At 40.2% G+C, this 22,920-nt stretch overlaps 1 protein-coding gene across 7 annotated transcripts in view; it reads right to left on the bottom strand.

Annotated features, from left to right (window-relative positions):
* The window catches only part of ARID1B (AT-rich interaction domain 1B), a 443,851-nt gene that overhangs the window by 294,414 nt on the left and 126,517 nt on the right, over positions 1-22,920 (bottom strand). For all 7 annotated transcript variants that reach the window (XM_039234083.1, XM_039234081.1, XM_039234078.1 and 4 more), the window contains exon 3: positions 17,166-17,315. In XM_039234083.1, coding sequence (XP_039090014.1) covers positions 17,166-17,315 — 150 coding nt within the window. The remainder of the gene's footprint in view (positions 1-17,165; positions 17,316-22,920) is intronic.

Consider the following 22,920-nt stretch of genomic DNA (forward strand, 5'->3'; position numbering starts at 1 on the left):
GAGCCCTGCTTTGGGCTCTTCGCTGACAGCAAGGAGCCTACTTGGGATTCTCTCTCAAAATAAATAAAGAAACATCTTTTTTAAAAAATATTGTTATTACTATATAATTCCTTATGTCCAGTTTTATTTTCCTTTGATTCTAGTACTTAAAAAGAAATATTTGAAAAATATTTTAGGGGTGCCTGGGTGGCTCAGTCAGTTAAGCGTCTGACTTTGGCTCATCTCGCAGTCTGGAAGTTTGAGCCCTGCATTGGGCTCTGTGCTGACAGCCTAGAGCCTGGAGCCTGCTTCAGATTCTGTGTCTCCCCCTCTCTCTGCCGCCTTCCCTATCCGTGTTGTGTGTGTGTGTGCCTTTCTCCCTCTCTCAAAAATAAACATTAAAAAATATTTTAAATATGAAAATGAATAGCATTATCAAATTATAGTCCAATGCAGTTAGAGCCCCTTATAACCCAAAACATAAAAAGAGTTAACTACTGAAAGTTACCCACCAAAGAGCCCAAAATGCTTTATTACTGGAATAGATCTATATAAAATCAGATGATTTTTCTCTGACGTTTCTCCAAGCAGGAAGAATTGTGACTACAGGATCATCTTGATTTCTATAGCAATTAAAAATACCAGCGCCACCACGTTCAGGTCATGTGACATCCTAACACTCTCACAATGTTTTTCTTCATTTTCCAGTAGATTTTTCTATTTACTTCTTACTAAAGCTTTCAGGGAGATCAAGACCCAAAATATACACACAAACACACACAAAACTGATCATTATATATGAACTGATACTGTTAAGCCAACAAATTATATCTATATTCAAAATTAGTGCTGAGCTTTTAATATGCCACTCTGTCTCCCAAGGAAGAAGGGGAAAAAAAGCAGCAAGAGGAAGGAAGTCCTTACTTTCTCATTCCCATCTTCCTAACCTCTGGCCACCCAAGCCCAAAGCCCACCTGTGGGCTGCTGGCCCCAGAGACTCTCACGCCACCTCTGAGCTCCCATGAGTGGCTCCAACCCCAGTTGGTTGCCCAAGTCAACAACCAGAAATCAGTCTAGGAGTGGGTCTTGCTCAGACCTCAAAGCAACTTAAAAGTTTACACCGTAGATGCTCACAAGCTCTTGAAACTTGAAATTCCCTCTAGCAATGGTTCAAAGCCTAACTGCAAATAGGGCAAAGCAAGAAAAAAGGAGATTCAAAATTCAAACATAACCCAAGCCTGCACTAGTAATCTCCTCTAAAACAAAGAATAATTTTTATCAATCTACTTCCAATAGTTTTCATTACCAAGTTAATTAATAGACACCTGTGTTAATATCTAAATGCTAAGCAATTAATGTCGGCAAACTATAAATGTCCTTCTCTTTGCTTTTTCATAACAAAATCCTACAAAACAACTGAAAGGAGCACTTCAGTGACTTAACACAGGCCTCGTACGAGTAATTCTCCCCAAAAGCTGCAGAAGAAAGAGCAGCTTATCAATTAACACTGTGTCACAGAAGTGATGAGAAACATAGGTTAAATGATTAAATAACAGTAATAATAAATATTTGTGCCACAACAGATCATTGCCAATATTCTTATTTGAAACCTCGGAACTCCTTTTAATTGACTTAAGTGAGTGGCAGCTTATCAATTCTGAAGTATTTTACACTCATGCTTAAATGCTATCTCCTTTTCAAAATGATGCTCATTTGCCAAATACTTTCAAGTTTACTGTATCTCCTTTCAAAAACTGCTGACTGTGGGGGCGCCTGGGTGGCTCGGTCAGTTAAGTGTCCGACTTTCGCTTAGGTCATGATCTCGCGGTTCGTGGGTTCAAGCCCCGCGTCGGGCTCTGTGCTGACTGCCAGCTCAGAGCCTGGAGCCTATTCCAGAGTCTGTATCTCCTTCTCTCTGACCCTCCCCTGCTCACGCTGTCTCTCTCTCTCTCCTAGAAATAAATAAAAATATTAAAAAAAAAAAAAAACTGCTGACTGTGAAGATGTGTAAATAAAGCGGTAATTTAGAAAATATAATTGAGATACTTGTACCAAAGTAGACTTGGACTCCCACTTGGTTCAATATTAAGTAATCCACTGTTAAAAGTTAACCGCTAGGCTTATACTATTTTCTGTTTAAAGAAATTATTGAATAACCTTTTATTTCATTTTTAATCAGTGAGGAAAAGCACGGTAACTCACCAGTTCTGGACATAATGAACATGTTCCTTCTAAACGACCTTGACAATTTTAACCAGACTTCGACTCTAATTCAGTAGCATTCATGGCTGGACATTACCTCTATTCTCACTAACAAGGAACTGGTCCTGCCCACGATCATTTCTTCTCTCACCAACAAACTCTTACTCATCCTTCAAAACTTCCTCTGAGACACCTTTACCAACATGCAGACAGAGCTTGAAAACACACCTCTCCCACTGCACTGTCATTCATTATCTGGCCGTGTTGACTCTTCCTTTAAACAACTGCTCCTTCATCAGATCAAACGTGTGTGTGATTAATCACTGAATTCCCAACATATAAAACATTCTCAGTCACAAAGGCCTTTAGTACATGGTTTATGTTTTACTTTTCCTAACTGCTCTGTCTTCTTCAATTTCCCCAATAAAACAGAGGTAAAAAAGGAAAAAATTAAAAAGATAAAATTGCACCTTGTATGCATTCCTAATACTCAGTATTTCTCTCAAGAATCAGACAGCTCTATCAGCTAGAAGAAAAACTATACCTAAAAATGTGAAGTTCAAAATTCTCTCACTCCTTTATACTTGGGCTTTTAAAAAGATTCATCCTGATATATTCTCCTTAAATAAACTGGAACTTATCTGAATGGAGTTACCTCCTACAAATCTTCTCTAAGGACAGAAAGATTTTTCTGGCTATGCAAACCACAGTGTAGTTCAAAGCCGTGAAAATAGAGAGTAGGTTCCGTCTGCCAACTGTCACAGTCCTGGGGGTGGAGCTGAATCAACAGAAGACCCTGTCAAAGGAAAGGGTCCGCATGGTCAGGCTGGTTTCCGCACCACGTGACTCCCTGCAGGTCACCCGATTCTTGGAACGCTGCCTTGGACACCTAACAGGTGCATCCATTAGGAGCCACTGGGTGAAAGGTCCCAGAGAAGCCTGTGTCACAAGAGAAAGCAGGACCACTTTTTTCTCGAACATCTCACAAGATTGGATTTGAGTAGAAGAGGAATTAGAGATAAAAGGAAAAGATTATGAGTCTTGAGGCACAAGGAGGAGAGAGAAAGGTAATGAGAGTTTGCTAGGAGGGGACAATTAACCAGGAAATAAATCTGCACGTAACACTTCATGACCTGAAACTGATGAAATGGAAGGCAAGGGTTTTTTGTTTAAAACAAAACAAAAAAACCAAAAAAGTAAGAACTTTTGGCATTAAAGGAGGTTCTCCCTACGACTCCAAAATATCAAACCTTAAGTAAAGCAGTTTGAGGAAGTAAGCAATGATGGAAAACACTTTTTAAAATGGAAGCAACTTCTTCAAATAGCTATTCTTTAAAAAAAAAAAAAAAAAGCCTTAAAAATTAATACTGTCTTTAAGAAGGAAATGTCAGAGGGATGCCTGGGTGGCTCAGTAGGTTGAGCGTCTGACCTCGGCTCAGGTCATGCTGACAGCTCAGAGCCTGGAGCCTGCTTTAGATTCTGTGTCTCCCTCTCTCTCTGCTCCTCCACTGCTCATGCTCTGTCTCTCTCTCTCTCAATTTTAAAAATAAACATTAAAATTTTTAAAAGAAAAAAGAAGGAAATGTCAGAGGGTTGAGTAAATAGAAAGTTTGCCAACTGGACAGTCTACTTCACGTTCACTCGTTGTTCCCTCAGTCTACAACAGGAAGAATCAGTCAGGCCTATTCTTACACTGTAGTTCTATTTCTGCCCCTGAAAATGAGCAGAGAAATAGAAACAAATGGTAATAGAAGCAAACAGTAAGAATCTGTGATGATTTAGGAGCCTCTGAGTTGAAGGTAAATCCAAAAATTACAAATGTCCCGCTGTGAACTTCTTGCTGATGAAATCAAACTTCTATTATCTATTCAGTATATGACCACAATAACACATCAGACAGATTCTAGATCTAGTTCAAAATTCTGTGAGGTCTCTTTAACATTGCTAGGGCTCAAAAAACAACTACGCAGAATCCTAACTAAAAATAAATACCATTAGAAAAATAAATATTAAAATGTATATACGTGAGCTGGCTGGGGATATCATTTCTTAAAAACTTCTGGAAAGGAATTTGGTAAAACACCAACTCTTAAAAATGTACCTGTTCTTTTACCCAGAAATAGCATTTGGGAAGCTGACAGGAGGTAGAAACGTATGCATATGGGCGCACACGTGCACACACAGAGCATCAACCTATAAACATGTTCAATAAAGCACTGTCTGCAATAACAAAAAGAAATTCAAAGTCTAAACACTTGGCAGTAAGTGTTTATCTTCTTCAACATTGTAAAGTCCACTTACTAGGTACTAGTAAATAAAAAAATATTTTTGAATGATTAAGTCAAGGGATGCATGGGTGGCTCAGTCGGTTGAACATCTGACTTTGGCTCAGGTCGTGACCTCAGTTCATAGGTTTGAGCCCCACATTGGGCTTTGTGCTGACATCTCAGAGCCTGGAGCTAGCTTCTGATTCTGTCTCTCTCTCTCTGTCCCTCCCCAGCTCATGCTCGCTCTCTCTCTCCCACTCTCACTTTCTCTCTCCCTCTCAAAAATAAACAAACTGAATGATTGGGTCAACATGTAAATACTATGTTTCTATTTTGTGCTCAGTACTGGGAACACAGTGCCGACAAAACAAAGTCCTTTCCCTCATAAAGCTTATATTCTTTTTTTTTTTTTATGTTTTTTATTTATTTCTAGGAGAGAGAGAGAGAGGCAGCGTGAGCAGGGGAGGGTCAGAGAGAGAGGGAGTCACAGACTGAAACAGGCTCCAGGCTCTGAGCCGGCAGTCAGCACAGAGCCCGACGCGGGGCTCGAACCCACGAACCGCGAGATCATGACCTAAGCAAAAGTCGGACGCTTAACTGACTAAGCCACCCAGGCGCCCCATAAAAAACTTATATTCTAATGGGGGAGCCACAGAAAAGAACAGGGGAAGTACGTTATACGTCACAGAGTGACTGGGGCCATGGAGAAAAGGAAAGCCTGGTCAAGTGAAAAGGAGCCCAGGGAAAAGAGGGTCGCTGTTTTACACACAGTGGCCGGTCGGGGAAGGAGGCTTGCCTGAGGAGGTACCATCTGAGTGAAGACCTGGAAGAAGAAATTCTTCCTTGGAAGACGTCCAAGGGAAAGAAGCCCTGGGGCTATCTGGAAGAAGAGCCTTGCAGGCAGAGCGAACAGTAAATAAAAATGGCTTGAGATGAGCGCAGCAGGGCAGGCTGGAGGGGAGGGGCGGGTGCCCCAGCCGGTGGGGCACCAGCCACCTGAAAGCATCTATCTGGCTGCTGTATCCTGTAGTAAGCAAGGGCACCGGAAGGTGGGGACCAGTTAGGAGCTCCCAGAACACTTCCCATGAGACATCATAATGTCTTGGCCCAAACTGGTAGCAATAAAACTAGTGAGATTTACTTAGGTACTAAATATATTGTGGGGGTAGAATGCGTTTCAAAGAAAGAGATTATGGGGCGCCTGTGTGGCTCAGTCGGTTAAGCATCGGGCTTCGGCTCAGGTCATGATCTCACGGTTCGTGAGTTCAATACAGAAGAGCAGAGGTTTGTGAAGAGAGAAGTGCTCTTCTGAGCTTTGCTTCGGACAATACAGAGTTCCAGAAGCCTGTTAAGACGTTTGGAGATGCCAAGTAAGAGCTGGGCATACAGTCCCAGAATGGAGGAGAGAGGTCCTCGTTGCAGAAATAGATTTAAAAGCCGCAGCAGCTCGGTGACATGCAAAGCCATAAGGCTGAATGAGATCACACAGGTAAGGTGTGTAAAGACAAAAGAGAAGAGGTGCCAACACTGAGCCCTGACCACAGACCAACATTTGAAGGTCAGGGAGACAAAGAAAAATCAGCAAAGGAGAGCACAGGGTGGCCAGCAAGGTAAAAAGAAAGGCAGGAGAAGAGTGGTGGCCCAGGAAACGAGCAAGAAAGATGCTCCAAGAAGGAAGACGCCACCACCTGCATCAGACGCTCCTGACGGGTGAAATACGGAAGCAAGACCATCGCTCGCTGGACTGCACAACAGGTAAACATGGGCAGCTTTGCAAAGAGCTGTTTCAGCAGAGTGGTCAAAACAAAAACGTGTCTGCAGTCCACTCAAAGAATAAACAGTAAACAGCAACGGTGACCGCAGAGAGAAATAGGCTGTTATTGGTTCAGGTCAAGAAAGGTGGGTTGGTTTGGTCCCTCCTATTACAGGCATTCGACCAAGCGTGGCTGACGCCTGGCACGGCATGGTTGACTTCTGATGGGAGGGACCGAAAGGGAAACTGACGGTGCAGTTAGCGAAGGGACACGGGAGAGCTATGCAGAGGAGCGAGAGAGTGCAGTCAGAAGCCACAGGGTACGCGCAGGCACGGGCTGGTTGGTATGTTAAGGTCTCCTGATTGCTTGTATTCCTTCAATGAAATAAGAAACAACAACACCAGCTTAAAACGCAGAGAGCTGAAGGCAGAGGGCAATGTGCAATGGCTCTAGGGCACGTGGAGGTACAGGCCACGCGTTAGCTGACGTGAGCAGTCACAAACTTATAGGAGGAGGAGTCTTCCCTGTGTCCCTCCCCCCCACCCCCCTGGAGGAGGCAAAGATGGGTTTCATGAAGGTTGCTTAAGCAGGTGTGTAAGACTGGGAAGGGTGGGGAGCACAACGGAATTAAGAGTATACACAAAAGAGTGATGATGGTGACAGATTTGGAATTTTTGCTGGGCAAGGACGAAAAGGATGACATGAGAGCGTGAGAAACAGTAACAACGAAAGACGCTCAACGGACCGTACGGCTCACCAACTCAGAGTTGAATTGAGCCACCATTTTAGATTTTTTTGATCCCGAGAGACACTTTCAGAATATCTAATCTGCTACACTGCTGAAACTGGTAATTCCTTTTATTTTGTCATTAATGTAGCATCTTTCAATATTTTAAAATATGCACATTACAGGTTTACTATAGATAATTTAAAAGATCCACAAAGGGTCAAAAAAAACTAACGGCATAGGTAACATTCTTACTAATTTGTACTGTGTATGTGAACTTTATTTACCAATTTAGGATATATTTCCACACTTTGGGATAATTTCCATTTTTGTTAAACAACTCGGTGAACGTTATTAAAATGTTCTATATTTTCATTTTATATAATTGCTGTTGTATGGTAATAAATCCCATGGATTCAAACCCTGCTCATGATTTCGCGTTGTCCATGCAATGTGCCCGTAGCCCTCATTTGCTCAACAGGGTTCACGGACGGTTACCTGTGTACAGGTAGGTGCTGGCCTCTGACTGTTGCAAAAGTCTGCTCATGTAGACGTGTCTGTGTGTTTACTTAGGAAACACGGTATTTTACTACGAACTACTCTCCACCCTTTCCATTACTTTTAGGACATCAGACTGACATTTGAGATTTTATAAAGAGGTACCTCGTATTATGTATAAATTTTATTTCAGAAAAAATAAGGAAGCCTGTAAGTTCTATGTGCTGACAAGATTTCAAGAGGACAGCTGTCACAGTTTCAGAAAATCCAATGAAATTTAGTGGGTGTAAAGGTAGAAATGTGAGGTTATCCTACAATGTCTGAGAGACCCATCGAAAAGATAATCCTACCATGCCCCACACTGCTTTCAGAAGTCCACCTTTCATCTGGATTTAAACAAAATCACACAAAAGCTAATTATTTGTTGGAGCTTAGAACTGCACTCCATTTTGTATATAAAAACAAACTATTCTTAAAATAATTTTATTACAGGAGCGCTCCGTGGCTCAGTTGGTTAAATGTCCAACTCTTCAATATCAGCTCAGGTCATGATATCACAGTTTGTAGGTTCGAGCCTCGCGACGGGTTCTGTGCTGACAGTGTGGAGCCAACTTGGGATTCTCTGTGCTCCTCTCTCTCTCTACACCCCCCCCCCCGCAACTTGTGTTGCACACAAGCACACGCGCTCGCTCGCTCTCTCTCTCAAAAATAAACATTAAAAAAAATAATAATTTTATTACATACTGAGATTTCCAAGACTAAAACTACTCTGTATATTGAGGGAAGGTTTATACTTTGTTTTGTTCAGATTTTGACCAAGAGTTGCTCACCATCTTAAACGATGAATCACCACTGACAACCCTGCAGAAGATATTGGAGTTGCCAGGATGCCTGGTGGCTCAGTCAGTTTAGAGTCTGACTCTTGATTTCAGATCAGGCCCTGGGTCAAGCTGAGTGTGGAGAATGCTTAAGATTCTCTCTCTCCCTCTGCCCCTCCTCCACTTGTGCTCAATGACATGCTCACTCTCTCAAAAAAACAAATTATTTAAAACAAAAAAAAAAAGACCTCAGAGTTGCTAAAGCAACATTCTCCTTGTAGCTGCCAAGTTCAGTGACCCCAGACACATGTAAGCACCTATTTCACAAGTCTTCCGGTGTAATAATGCCTAAGCATTTAATTAATACGATAGTTTCTCACATACAGTTAGTACATCATTCTGGCTTGTTTGAAATTTTGTGTAGGTAACATATTATCTACAAATTTTATGTAGATAACATACTAACTGTGAAATGTCCAAAGAATAAAGAAGGGATGAGAAAAGTTTCATTATAAAACGGGAATGTACTGTCTGTATGTTATAAGCTATTACATTACGTATTTATTACCATTTTAAACTGTGTTGAGTATATCCAATAAAGGACTAGAAAATGGAAGAAGACCAGTTCCAGTCATATGGCAGATTAGATATTCTAAATGTCTATTGATTTAAATATCTAAAATACTAGAAAAATGCCTTTTTAAATGGATCACAGACTTGTCATGAATGTGAGTAAAACTAAAAACAGAAAGTAAACCAAGAACACAGAAAGGAAGAGCAATACAATCGAATCTGACTTGCTATAGATTTTAACTTTCCATTTGCAGACTACACAGGGAAGAGGGGAAAGGAAAAGTCTAGGGCCTGCCATAAGGAAGTAAACTATGAGACCGTACACCTCAAATAAATCAGAGGCTACGATGAGCTATACCCATTATTTGAGAATATGAAAACCCGCTAAAGAGAACAGAAAAATACCTGTCCTGAACTTGATACTCAGAGGGAGAAGGAATTTAAAAATGGCTCCACTGAGAATTACCAACCACAAACTAACCCTCATCAGGGTTTCTGGTCAAAATTAACACTTAATGGTGTGGTCTGCAAAAACCTCAAGAACACAGTTCTATGTAAAGTGGTCCCAAAGGCCATCAGCACCTGAACCCACTGATCAATCTTACTATCACTACTGAGGGACAAGAAAACCTTTATGTTTATCCTGATGTAATACGCCCACAGCATCGCCTATGAAGTACTCAAAACCATGTTGGTCAGTAATGATGTGTAACAAACTGCCCGAAATTTAGTGACCTAAAAAGCCACCAGTGTGTTTTATGTTCACAGATTTTGTCCATAAGGAATCTGAACAGAGTGTGAAGGAGAAGGCTTGTCTTCACCACCATGGAAGACAGCTACGCACTCAGCTGGAAGACCGCTAATGGTCACTGGACAGGCAGGACCAGAACCACCCAGAGGCTTCCTGACTCACAGAGAGGGTCGTACTCCCCTCATGTGAACAGAAACAATGCCCTACATTGTGGGGACATTTGTTGTTGTTGTGATTTACAACCACCACAAAAAAACAATTCGTTGCCCTCATAGGATTAGAGGGGCTAGGTGAGCACATCAAGCCACATCAAGAGAAAGCAACCAAACCAAGCCATTTCACAAGACAGTTGATTCCGTCTTCCAACGTGCCATAGGCTCTAATGGGGATGAGGAAGAAGGAACTGTTCCAGACAACTAGACTCAAGGCCCAAACCAATATATTAAATGTCTTTGAATTCTGCTTGAAAAACAAACAAACAAACAAACTATAAAGGCATCCTGACAACAACTGGGGGTATCTGAATAGGATCAGGCTAGTAAATGCAAGGAATCATGGTGGCGTGTAGACACCCACCATATCATTAAGTTCATCACAACAGTACGATTTTTTGTATAAGACACAAAACGTGGTTCCCAGATTTTTCTAGCTTTGTGCCCAGAGGCAACTGGCAAAAACATACATTGTTCCTTCTGAGGGAACAGAATATAAACCCAGGGACTCAATAAAACTTGTCTTCCGAAAAAAACAAAAAATGCAGGGAAATGAGAAAATTCTTAGAACCAAAAGAGAACAAAAATAATGCATACCAAAATTGGAGACCTCCAACCAAAGCAAGAAGAAATTTTTAGTCTTCTATTTTGCTTTATCAGACAAACATGTTTCAAATAAGCTAAGCATTCACTTGACTGAACAAAGAACAGCAAAATAAACATCAGTAAAATGTAAAGCAAGACAGGGGCACCTGGGTGGCTCAGTCCATTTAAGCATTGGGATTCCTGATTTTGCCTCACACTGTGATCTCATGGTTTGTGGGATAGAAACCCATGTCAGGCTCTGAACTGACAAGAGGGAGCCTGCTTGGGATATTCCCTCTCTCTCTCTCTCTCTCTCTCTCTCTCTCTCTGCCACTCCTACATATGCACATGCTGTCTCTCACACACACAAAATAAATAAGTAAACTTGAAAAACAAAGAATAAAAGAAGGAAAAATGTTATAGATTAAATGCCTTAAACTCTGGATGTTATAAAAATTAATGATGATTATTATATGAACAGCCTTCTTAATAAATCTGAAAAACTAGATGAAATAAATTCCTAATATGTAGGAATATGTAAAGTGTTGTATATATGTATATACACATATTCATATATATACTTATGCATATATTAAGGCCAAAAGCTGACTCAAGAAGAAATTAATAATGTGAATACGCCTATATTCACAAAGGAAATAAGATCAAAAGTCACAACTCAGGAAAGGGACAAAAGCTAACAATCAAGAGGTACAGATTGTTTATGGTTTTACAGATACTTCTACCATTCAAAACACAGGTAATTCCAAAGTTTAACATAAAACTCTTCCAGTAGATTTACAAAGGGACTAATCTCCAATTCATTTTCTAAAACTCTCTAATACAGACACCAAAACCTTACAAGGATAATTACAAGTCAATCTCATTCAAGAACACTGTCAAGACACCTAAAGAGAGATCTATAATCTGAACTCAGTGATGTATAAGAAGATTAATACATCATGTGGCTAGGATGATTCCAGAAAGCATGTTTGGTTTAATACTTGAAAACAAAAAGACACACATAATACACCCCCAATAATGGATTACAGGAGAAAAACAAAATGTTCATCTCAATAGTTATTAAAATAACACATAAGATAAAATTTGGCATTCATTCATGATAAAATCTCTTTGCAAACTAGAAAAAGAAGGGTACTTTGCTGTCTGGTAGTGGGCAGTTACTAAATTAAATAAACAAGTAAACAAACATTATACTTAATGATGAAATGCTGAAAGCCTTAAGTCTCAGAGAAGACAAGAATGGACAGCGCTTTCCAATAATGCTTTGGGGAAGCTAGTCTGCAAAAAGACAAGAAGAGGGTGATTTCCTTAAAAAAAAAACAAAAAAACAAAAAAAAAAACAAAACCAAAAACAAAAAAACCCACGAGCTTTGTTTTAAAAATTGAGAAAACCTAAGAGGACTTACACATTGTTAGTAGAATTAACCAGAATTTAAGGGGTCACTGAACAAAAAAAATTTTTTTTAATATAAGTTGCATTAGATTTGTATACACTGCTAACAATGAGAAAATGAGTTTTGAAAAGCATACAATTTACAATGGCAACAGAAATATAAAATACAGAGAATTCTAACAAAAAAAGTACGACAATTCTTTTGGAAGAATGTTATAAAAGGAAATTTAAAAACACCTAAAAGCAATGAAGAAATGGAGTACATTAATAGAAGGACCGATGAGGGGAGCCTGAGTGGCTCAGCAGGTTACGCGTCCAAGTCTTAATTTCAGCTCAAGTCACGGTCTCATGGGTCCTGAGTTCAAGCCTCCCATCGGGCTCTGCACTGACAGCACAGTGTTTGGGATGCGCTCTCTCTCTCCCTCATTCTCAAAGAGGTATTTGTTTCTCAAAAAATAAATAAACTTTAAGAAAGGGACCAATGAAAAAGAACAAAAATCCCAGAATAACCCCAAACATTATACCTAAGGGAATTCAGCAAACAGTAAAAGAGGCATCTCCAATCAATTGGGGAAAGGTAACTGTAATGGTTAATTTTATGTGTCAACTTGGAAAATGTGTTTGGATGAAATTCACATTTAACTCGGTGACTCGGTAACGTAGGTAGGCCATCAGCGGAAGGCATGAATAGAGCAAAGAGGCCGGCATCTCCAAGTAAGAGGAAACTCTCCAGCAGACTGCCTTCAGACTTCGTTTCCACCCTTAGCTCTCCCGAACTGCCTGCCACCCTGCTGGCCCAGAACCAGGTTCCCGGCTTACCAGCTTCCATAACTGTATATAAGCCAATTCCTTACAACAAATCTCTTTATCCTAAACAAACAGGATATATGGGTGTGTGCACACACACACACATTCTGTTTCTCTGTAGAGCCCTAACACAAGAGCCTACACAAGAGAGGGCACTTAAAGATCTGGCAAAAAAAAACAAAAAAAAAAACACAAAAAACAAAAAACGACTCAGTTAAACTGGAATAGGGTAAGTGAAATGTAAAAAAATGAATCCATGAAAATACTACAAAATAACATGGGAGAGTTCCTTCGTACATTCTGGAGTGAGGAAGGCTCATACTCACACTAAAAACAAAACAAAACAAAACAAAAAAACAAAAAAACAGAGATTTTAAAAGAAAGGCTGGATAATTTTAACTACATACGTATCTTTTAAAATTTAAAAAGCCCCTCTGCATGACAAAATAAATAAATAAACCATAATTAATGTCAAAAGATGAATGACAAGGTGAGGGAGGGTGGTTAGTAACTCATATCACAGGCAAAGATCCAGTGTCCCTAACTCATATCACAGGCAAAGATCCAGTGTCCCTAATATATATATATATATAGATTTTTATTAAATCAATTTTTAAAAGGCCAACAATTGAATAGAAAAATTCAAGACAAGGGGTGCTGGGTGGCTCAGTCAGTTAAGTGTCTGACTTCAGCTCAGGTCATGATCTCACAGTTCATGGGTTCGAGCCCCGCGTCAGGCTCTGTGCTGACAGCCAGCTCAGTGCCTGGAGCCTGCTTCAGATTCTGTGTCTCCCTCTCTCTCTGACCCTCCCCTGCTCATGCTGTCTCTCTCTCTCTCTCTCAGAAATAAATAAAACATTAAAAAAAATTTTTTAAAAAGGAAGAAAAATTCAAGACAAAAAGGTATGAATTCACAATCCAAAAAAAAAAAAAAAGAAATGCAAATGCTTTTAAGTATATAAAACATTCAACAAAACTCAAAACAAGATAAATGCAAATTCAAATTATATTATCAGACTGGCAAAAATCCCGAATCTTAGTAAACCATGCTACTGGCACACGTGTGGGGAAACTGGTCCTCTCACACCCTGACCGTGTGAGTATAAATTGTTCTCAAGGACAATCTGGCAATATTTACCGAAACTATAACTGCATACACCCACTGACACACTAGTGCACTTCCAGGAATTTATCCTACAGATATATGTACACATTTACAAAATGATACATATACAAAGTTTATCTTGGCAGTATTGTTTGAATTGCAAATAATTCAAACTAATCTAAATGACCACCCAAAGGGAACTGGCTAAAAATATCATGGTATGTCCATAAAATGAAATGAAGCTATGAAAAAGACTGAAGCGTTACTTTACGTACTCCTTTGGTAAGTTCAACAAAAACTATATTTAAGTGGGTGGGAGATGAGGATGACAAAGTGTGTATGTTATAGTATGCCACCATTTGTGGAAAAATGGAATAAAAATTAAAATATGGTATCTTGGTGCTTGGGTGGCTCAGTCAGTTAAGTGTCTGACTCTGGGTTTCGGCTCAGATCCTGATCTCATGGTTTGTGGATTTGAACTCCGTGTCAGGCTCTGGGCTGACAGCATGGAGCCTTCTTGGGATCCTCTCTCCCTCTCTTTTTCTCCCCTGATCAAACACATATGTCCTCCCTCTCCCTTCCTATCTCTCCCCCCCTCTCAAAAATAAATAAACATGTAATAACAAAATATGGTGTCTTGCTTCTTTGTATAAACAGAAACCCCAAGACCCCAGAAAGATGCATGATTAACTAGAGAAGTGGTTATCGGGCAAAGGGTGAGGTGGAGCAGAACTAGGCAGGACTGTGCTGGGAAGCTCATCTGTATCCTTTCCTCATACTTTTTAGTTTTTGAAATATATGACTGTATTGATTATTCAAAACATAACACATCAAAAAATGTTAACGACACAGAGTGAGGTATCTTCATGGAACCCTAAAATTACTTTTGTATCAATCCTATTAACAAAAAACACAAAGTATTATTTGCTGATTGATTCCCTAATATAAAAATCAATAGACCATGTAGGCTGTTTGGAAACAAAAGGAAAGGCTGCAGAGATGAATGTTTCGTCCATGAGGAAATACTGGCTCACTACAGTAAATACAGTTGAGCTTCTTTGGTTTTTAAATATATGTGAATTCAGAATTAGAAATTCTTACTAAAACCCAGCTTGAGTTTTAAAATATCCTGTTGGTTATTATTACATGGTTTTGGGATAGAATTGGGGGGATTCTAGTTTGGGGAGGTGTTAACCATACCCAAAATGCTAACTCTTATTTCCTACACCAACTTTCTAAATCTATCTGAACATCTAACTCCCTAAATACCAAAGTTCATCCTGTCCAACAAGACCCTTCGATTCAGCTACAGAAACGTCTCTGACGCCCACCTCTTTGTTCCATCATGAACTTGACAAATTTAAAAAACATTTTGACATTCTACAGGTAGGGAGTATGAAAAGAAGAAAAACTCTCACAGAGTTCAAAAAAAGTTTGTCTTCCTCAGAACTTACAGAAATGACAATATTTATGTTAGAAAGTGATTGTTCTACATGTAGTATTTCCTACCATATAATTTACCACATTCAAATCAATAAAATAATGGTAGTATCAAAGCATAAAATAGACCTAAACCAAGCACTTTAAAATAGTATTCATTAAAATAAGATTTCACCTTAGTATGTGTTAAATATTTAAATGTGAAGGATATTAAATAACTAATTGCGATGTGATAGAAGTCGGCAGTGAATGCTTCATAAAGGAAGTAAATTTGAGCTTGGTCTTGAAGGAAATGACAGGCACTCAGAATCCTTAATCAAATTGGTTTTACAATCAGAGATTTATTTTAGCACACCGAAGTAAAATGACTAATGTAATCTCTCTATTCAGTCCTTCTTAAATTTTGATGGCATGAGAAAACATCCTATGTCTACCAAGGAGTTCAATAAGGTGCCGAGAGCCCTTGAAAAAGCCTAGAACTTTATATATCATAAACTTGGACACCAGTCTCTCTCACTTTTAAAAAAGAAGATATTAGATATTAGATTATTTAGTTTTCCCCACATCTTAATAAAAGACTAGACCAAATAACTGAAATAATATACATTCCTACCTCCATAAATGCCCTTATATAATACCAGAATTTTGGAAACATTGGCCAAAAAACCAAAAAAACAAAACAAAACCCAAGATTCTACGGGATCTTCAATCTCTGTTGTTTTAACGCGTTTTATTTAAAGTCATACACTCTCTTTAAAACTCTCAAATGTAAGTCACGTAGGGAAAGACTCCAAAAAAAAAAAAACAACAACAAGAAAATACTTAAGAAATCAGCTTAATTAACACTCAAAGCCACCTGAGTGGCTCAGTCAGTTAAGCACCTGACTCTTGATTTCGGCTCAGGTTATGATCTCAAGGTTCATGAGCTCAAGTCCCCTCTCTCTCAAAATAAACTTTAAAAATAAAAATAAATAAAAATAAATCAAGCTTCATATATTTCTTTTTCTAAGTTTATTTTAAGAGAGAGAGAGAACATGAGAGCATGAGTGGGGGAGAGGTGGAGAGCGAGGGAGAGAGAGAATCCCACACAGGCTCTGTGCTGTCAGAGCAGAGCCAGACTCGGGGGCCAAGAATCACAAAGCAGGAGATCATGACCTGAGCCAAAATCAAGAGTTGGCTGCTTAACCCACTGAGCCACCCAGGCGCCCCAAACTTCATGTATTTTTTTTTTTTTACCTTGGTTAGCTTCAACAATCTCTTCAACATGTGCAAGAAGCACTTTAAAAACTGAGTCATCAATGTCGCTGCCTTCCCTCTCCACCCCATGAAAGAGAAGGAAGGAAAATAGGAAATGGCAAGTTACATTCTGATGCTTGTGACTGAAGTGCTACAAAACATCTACCTGGATTCGGATAAGAGTCCCGAGCTCAGAGCACCTTTTCCTATCCCTCTGTGTCAACCTCTAAAACAAGAGGAGACTGAATCATTTTACCACATGCCTATGTACGGTTTTTCTACAAATCACGGGAGCTGAAATACACAGCCCGATCACGTGAAAGAGCATTTAATGTGGCTAACTTAAAACTACAAACTGCTAAATACTCTTAATGTGCATGATCCCGTCTAGTATTTTCCTATATTGTAACTGAAGTGATGATCTGTTTATAAGCTACTTTAAGAAGAGTAACACTGCGCAGGCAACAATGTTTTGATAGAACAGCGCTTACCATTAAAACAAAAAAACCCCAAAAGCTCAAGACACGAATACCATGCAGGTGCCAACTGGCAAGGTTAAATGATGGAGAAAACCATTTTTCCAAATAAGCGGAATCTTCCCACTCTACACTTTGCAACATCCGTCCGTAAACAATCGACCAGTTCAGATCTGGTGCACTTTGCATTTTCTCAGTACGAACCCTCCCATCCCCGCCTCCCCCAACGGGCTTTCCCAAGTGGGACGGGGAGCCGCCAGAGCCCAGCCTGGCCCAGCCTGGCTGCGGGACCCAGACCCGGACAGCGGCGCCCGCGCTCACCTGCTGCGGCTGGTACCGCTGCTGGGGCTGGGGCGGCAGGTACTGCGCCTGCGCGGCGAGGTGCGGGGGCTGCGGCTGCTGGTTGTAGTAAGGCTGCTGGCCCTGCTGGCAGTAACCGCTCACGCCTTGCTGTCCGTACTGAGGCGGCATCTGTCGACAAGACAAGCAAAACACGCGACAAAGTCAAAATGTGCAACTCAGGGCCGTCTAATACGGTTTCGATGTGGCAGTGGGGGGGTGGGGGGGTGACGGGGGGTAACCTTGGCCTAGACACTGAATTCAGTGTTGATAACCTTCCCTCCATTACATAAATCGTCATACTGTCTTCTAGTCACGTAGTATCAACGACGTAAAAAGATAGTTGGACTGTTTTAAAAAATAATATTTCATCAGGTATCAACTTGATAATCTCATAAAAATCCAATGGGGGAAAACATCTAATACTGACATTAAAAACCGTCAACCTCCGCTGAGTTGGCGAGGTGTAGATTTTACACGTGAAACTAATCAAATGCTGTATGTTAAGAAAAAAAATAGCCTCTAAGAAAGTCAGGAAAGCATTCTATTAATCCATTCTGATGCCACACTCAAAATGAAACTGAACTCCAACAGTCCAAGTACACTTACTAATGTTCTGTAGGATGCTTGTGGCTTAGGTACATATATAGGGTGTGTTTTTGTTTCAACGAAGGTCAAAAAGTCCCAACTACACAGCAGCAGATACTGTACCACTTACATGAGCAATTCCATTTACTGTTTTCGCTAAAAAGAAACTACATCCCTTTACAATCAAATAAAACCCTTTTAAAAGACAGTACTATGCATGTAACACAAGATAACCAACAACATGAGTTCTTGAGGGAAAGATATTCATATCTAATAGCAGAATAGTATTTTCCTACTTGATAAAACAGGTAATGGTGTAAAGCAGAGTGCACTTACCCTGCAAACGCCAGAGATAAAGACAAGAATGTTCTAGATGAGTCTTCCCCATCTCTAATTTACATGAACCTAAACATCCTTAAAAATCTTTGCTCAAAGGAAAGTCCTTCCTCGTGTAATACACCATGGATGATATTTCAATTTTTTTTTCAAATGAAAACTCTACTGCCTTATTTTTTTTCCCCATAATTGGGAGAGAAAGCAGCAGAGGAAAAGGAAAACAAGGGATTAGGATAGCAAAAAGCACTCCAGAGATGAGGATGGTCAAGCCACTCTTAATAACACAACATGGTCCACTTGAGAACCCCAAGAACTAGAACCCCAGGAGCCCTTACACTTACGGATTCAGTGATTGGTTCCAGATACACATTTAAACACACAATCACTATAAAACACCGAATGAGGAAAAAGAAGGAATGGTAAAAGGAGGAAAATACTCAACACTTTGCCTCTAAGACCAATTAGCACGGCAATTTGTAACACATACGATGAAGGGAAAGGAGAAAAATGCAAAAAGCTAAAGTTCATTTTCTTTCTGACCTGATCTAGCTTATCGTCAAGGCCTGTCAACAATGGTCACAAACGTTTGACCACAATGGCTCCCAAATGCCTCATCACACAGACCTTACATTCGTTGAGCAGACAAGTTTGCGCTGAAAACCATTTAACTGCACAGTTGAATTCTTTGCTTTTATTTATTTTACAGCTTGATATCTCATAATGAATGTATGTCCCTGCCATAAGCCAAGCCAAAGAATTTCCATAAAATACAACTCCACATGCTAGAATATCATATACCACAACACATACCCTCCCGTTCAGCACCCATATGTTGATTTGATATCTAATACTAGATTTCACACAAGCATCTTTGCAGTTTGATTTGAAGCAGTTAGGATAACACTTTTGCCAGTGTTAAAACGACTGTAAAGCTCAATCAACACAGCCGGCATCTCCCCTGGGAATTGCACTTTAATATGTTGCCTTTCTGGTTTACAGAAACCCTTACCCACAGTATGAAAGTGCTGTTTGGGGAGCAGGGCTCTATTTTCTGAGACGGACGACAACAGAACATGTTGTAGGCAGCGACTACCACTGGAGCAGTCATGAACATATTTGACCTGACTGTCTATTCTAGCTCTCAAAAGCTTGGGGGGGGGGGGGGGGGGGGGCACAAGTCAGGGTTCAGCAGAGCCAAGGTAGGCTGGGTGGGACTCCGAGCAAATGTTCAATGGAACCATGGCCACAATCAGCAGAACACAGCAAACTTCAGAGGAGAAACCATCGAAAACCTCTGCTTGGGGGATTTCACAACGGTCTTCCACAATTAAAACCTATTTGCACTCTTTTTAGATACAGAGCCTAATTCGCCTGGTACTAACCTAACTGGCAGCTCCCTCTTTGTAAGCCTGGGGCGAGGTGATTTGTAACATGGCACAGTCAGCCTGTTGGTGAGACCTGGGTCCTGGTGCCAGTCAACTGAACCCGGTCTCCTGTCTTTCCACGGGAGCCACGCTGAAGCAGAGATCACTAAATGCTGTTTAGATCACTCAATGCTGTTTAGCTGAAGAATCTCTGGGTTGGAAATGTGTCAAATCAAAGTCCTCCTGTGCCTCACTTGTGTGAATACGGCCAATCACATAATGGTATCTGTCTTACATCTCCATCTACAAGACAGGGCTACTTTCTCTATTAATTCATATTCATATTATAACCAGCAATGTAATAATCCTACCTGGAATTCTATACAGATGCCCTTACTCCTTAAACTACAAGTTGTAGTGCTGTCTCTAAAATAGTAATTATTTCCTAAGTTTTCCTTTTAAAAATCTATCTCTAAATATAATAGCTCAGTTGTCTGGAACTAAAGTCTAATTCTTTAATGATCAATATTGTTATTTTAATCAATTTAGATGCCTGGCTTTCAAAGATCCATCATATGCTTTTCTGACATCTTAAGCCAAACAATCACGATCATAAAACATAAATCGGCAGGTTGAGTCATAATACACTAAAGGCCCCAGAGCCTCCTGCCCAAAGCTGTCTGCACAAACCCCACAGGGTAACTATGGTCTTGCTCTACCGTCTGCCTTATGTGCCACCAAGGCCCCCGGCCATCGCTCACCACTGATTCCATCCTCAACGGAATCTGTGGAGGACTGAGGAGCCTGCGATGCTGGTTAAAAACATGGAGGCCCAGGGCACTTGTCCACGAGGGAAGCATGGGAGCTGTTACCGCCTCAAATTCTACAAAATCAGTTTTGGCTACTGAGAGTCTACTTGCTTACGTCTTGGTTCCCAAAGACATTCAGAAGAAGGAGGGTCACCAGAATGTTGGGCGCAAGGGGAATGTAACCAGGGTTACCGAGAGCCAGGAGCCGCGTGCTGGCAGCGCTTGCAGCTCACACCCACCCTCCCCGGGCCGGCCGAACCACACAAGCACAGACCCAGCCGTCTTTCTCATGCCATTTCCAACTCCATTTTACAGGGCGGACATGCGCTGACTTAGTAAGCCCCTTAATTGTGCGTCGTGTTTCCTGTCTGTCCTCGTCACTAGACTTTAAGCTCCCACGGTCATGGAATGCCTCCTGGGAGAGCGCGTGCCAGTCAGTAAGTGTTTGCTGAATGAATGGATGTTGTTCAGTGGATTACTGAATCATGTTATTACCTAAAAAATGAAATTAATGAAGAAAATCTTCTAAAACTGAAATCACTTGCACCACCCAATTCCTTGAGACCCCATGCTCAGCTTCATCGAAGAGCCAAAGCAGCGAACTGCAGGCTAACAGCAGCGCGGTGCTCTCGGCTATTAACTGCTTACCCTCCATCTAAGTCATTATAGACCCAGCAAATGCTCTGGACCTTTATCACGGTTTGAATAAAAATATCACTAAACTAAATGGAAATCTCCAGAAAATGCCAGAGAGCAGAGCTCTTCTGTTATTTAAAAACAAGAAAAACAAGAATTTATTTCACTCATTTCTAAATAAAGAAGATCTCATGGTGGAGCGTGAGCACACATAATAACAAAAACTTTATTCCAATTTTCAAGGAAATATGAATGCTTTCCTATATTACTGGAGAGAGAAAGTATAGCTGAAAATGATTCATTTATTTTAAGTATTTGTTTTAGGAAACCACTCTGATAAAAACCATGAATATTAACTCGCATATCTCTGTATCATGTTAAAGGTACAGAAATTGTGGGCCCAGTTTTTCACTTTACCTTATCCTGAATAAACTCTTTGCTCATATTTCAAAACTGAAGAAATAATCAAGGTTTATCTTCTCTCCAGTTTTCTTCCCAAAGAAGTTTTAGAAAACAGTTTCCTCACCAAGTTTAAAGGTGCACTGACCCTATGACCCAGCAATTCCCCTTGTAAATATATGCCTATGAAACACTCACATGTGACCCAAGAAGGATATTCGATGCAATACTGTTTACAAAGCCAGAAAGAGGACACACTTGAACTCTAACACAGTAGGTAAATGGAAAAAAACAGATTTTGCTACAGCCATACAATGGAATTCTATACAATTTAAATTAAAAAAAAAAAAAAAGGATATAGTAAGGCCCACATATTAAAATGGTTCAAATCTAAACAACATAATGCTGAATTTTTTTAAAAAGCAACAAAAGAATGCAATATAATAATAGCATTTGTATAAATTTCTAATACACACACAAAATATTGTTTTGGATATATATATATATATATAGTAAAAGTAAAAAAGTAAAAACTCATGCATTGAAAAGGAAATAGATGACACTCTATGGAGGGAGGAGAGGGGAAAAGATGGGTGGCACTCAGTCTTGCATTTTTTCCTATATTTAAAAAAAAAAAAACGGAAAAATGGAGCAGATGTGGCAAAATGTTAGCACCTAACAATTTTGGTGCAGTTACACAAGTGTCCGTTATATTTGTTTCTGTACTTTTCTGTATGTCTAAATTATTTCATAATTTTAAATTCTGAAATAAAGAGCTCACCTCCACCCTCTCAGACATCTCCCCTCCCCCAGAAGGCAGAGGCATGGAGGCCACCCCAGCAAGCACACAAGGCAGGAGGCAGGCCCCAAGAGAGGGGCTGGAGAGGAAAATGCCTCGGTCAGCTGCTTTATTTGAAGAGGCCCAGCTAGATCTTTGCTCCGGAGACCCATCCCTGACTACTAAATCAGGCGCTTTCATGTCTCTAGGCCTTTCACCTGGGGCAAGATTAGGCCAAAGACTTCCCTAGGGTCTTCTACATTTCCTGCAGATTGGTAAATCTCTGACAGGAAGGACTTTATGGCAGCCTTTCCTAATGGCACCTACAAGGGGCACTAATCTGGCAAGTTAATTCACAGAAATAAATCCTCTCTCTAATCGAAAAAGTCTGAGAAGTAAACATGAAAGTAAAACCTAACGTACAAGTATATTAAAAGATGTGTTAAATCCTTAAGAAGTTAAGGAACACATCCACCTTTAAATCTGGGATTTCTCCAATGTATCTGACTACAAGGATACCACCACACCCAATGGGATGTAAATTCCATAGAAAATGGGGTTGTGGCAGTTTAGTTCATCGCTACACTCACAAGGTCTGGCCCGTTGTCAGAGCTCAATGAGTATTTGTTGACTGAACCTCCTGGAATAGGTATATAAATCCCACACTATAAATCACACACCACTGACATATAAATGTAAGAGCTTTCTGCCCTGAGCTACACAATGGTCCCGTCCAGTGCTCTACCTCTACAACAGCTCACAAAACATGTGGAACAGATACTATAATCCTCCTTGATTAGGAAGTTATGTTACTAAAATACACTTTG

The sequence above is a fragment of the Hyaena hyaena genome, unplaced genomic scaffold (assembly GCF_003009895.1).
Source record: "Hyaena hyaena isolate Hyena2069 unplaced genomic scaffold, ASM300989v1 scaffold_81, whole genome shotgun sequence".
In the NCBI taxonomy this organism is placed as follows: Eukaryota; Metazoa; Chordata; class Mammalia; order Carnivora; family Hyaenidae; genus Hyaena; species Hyaena hyaena.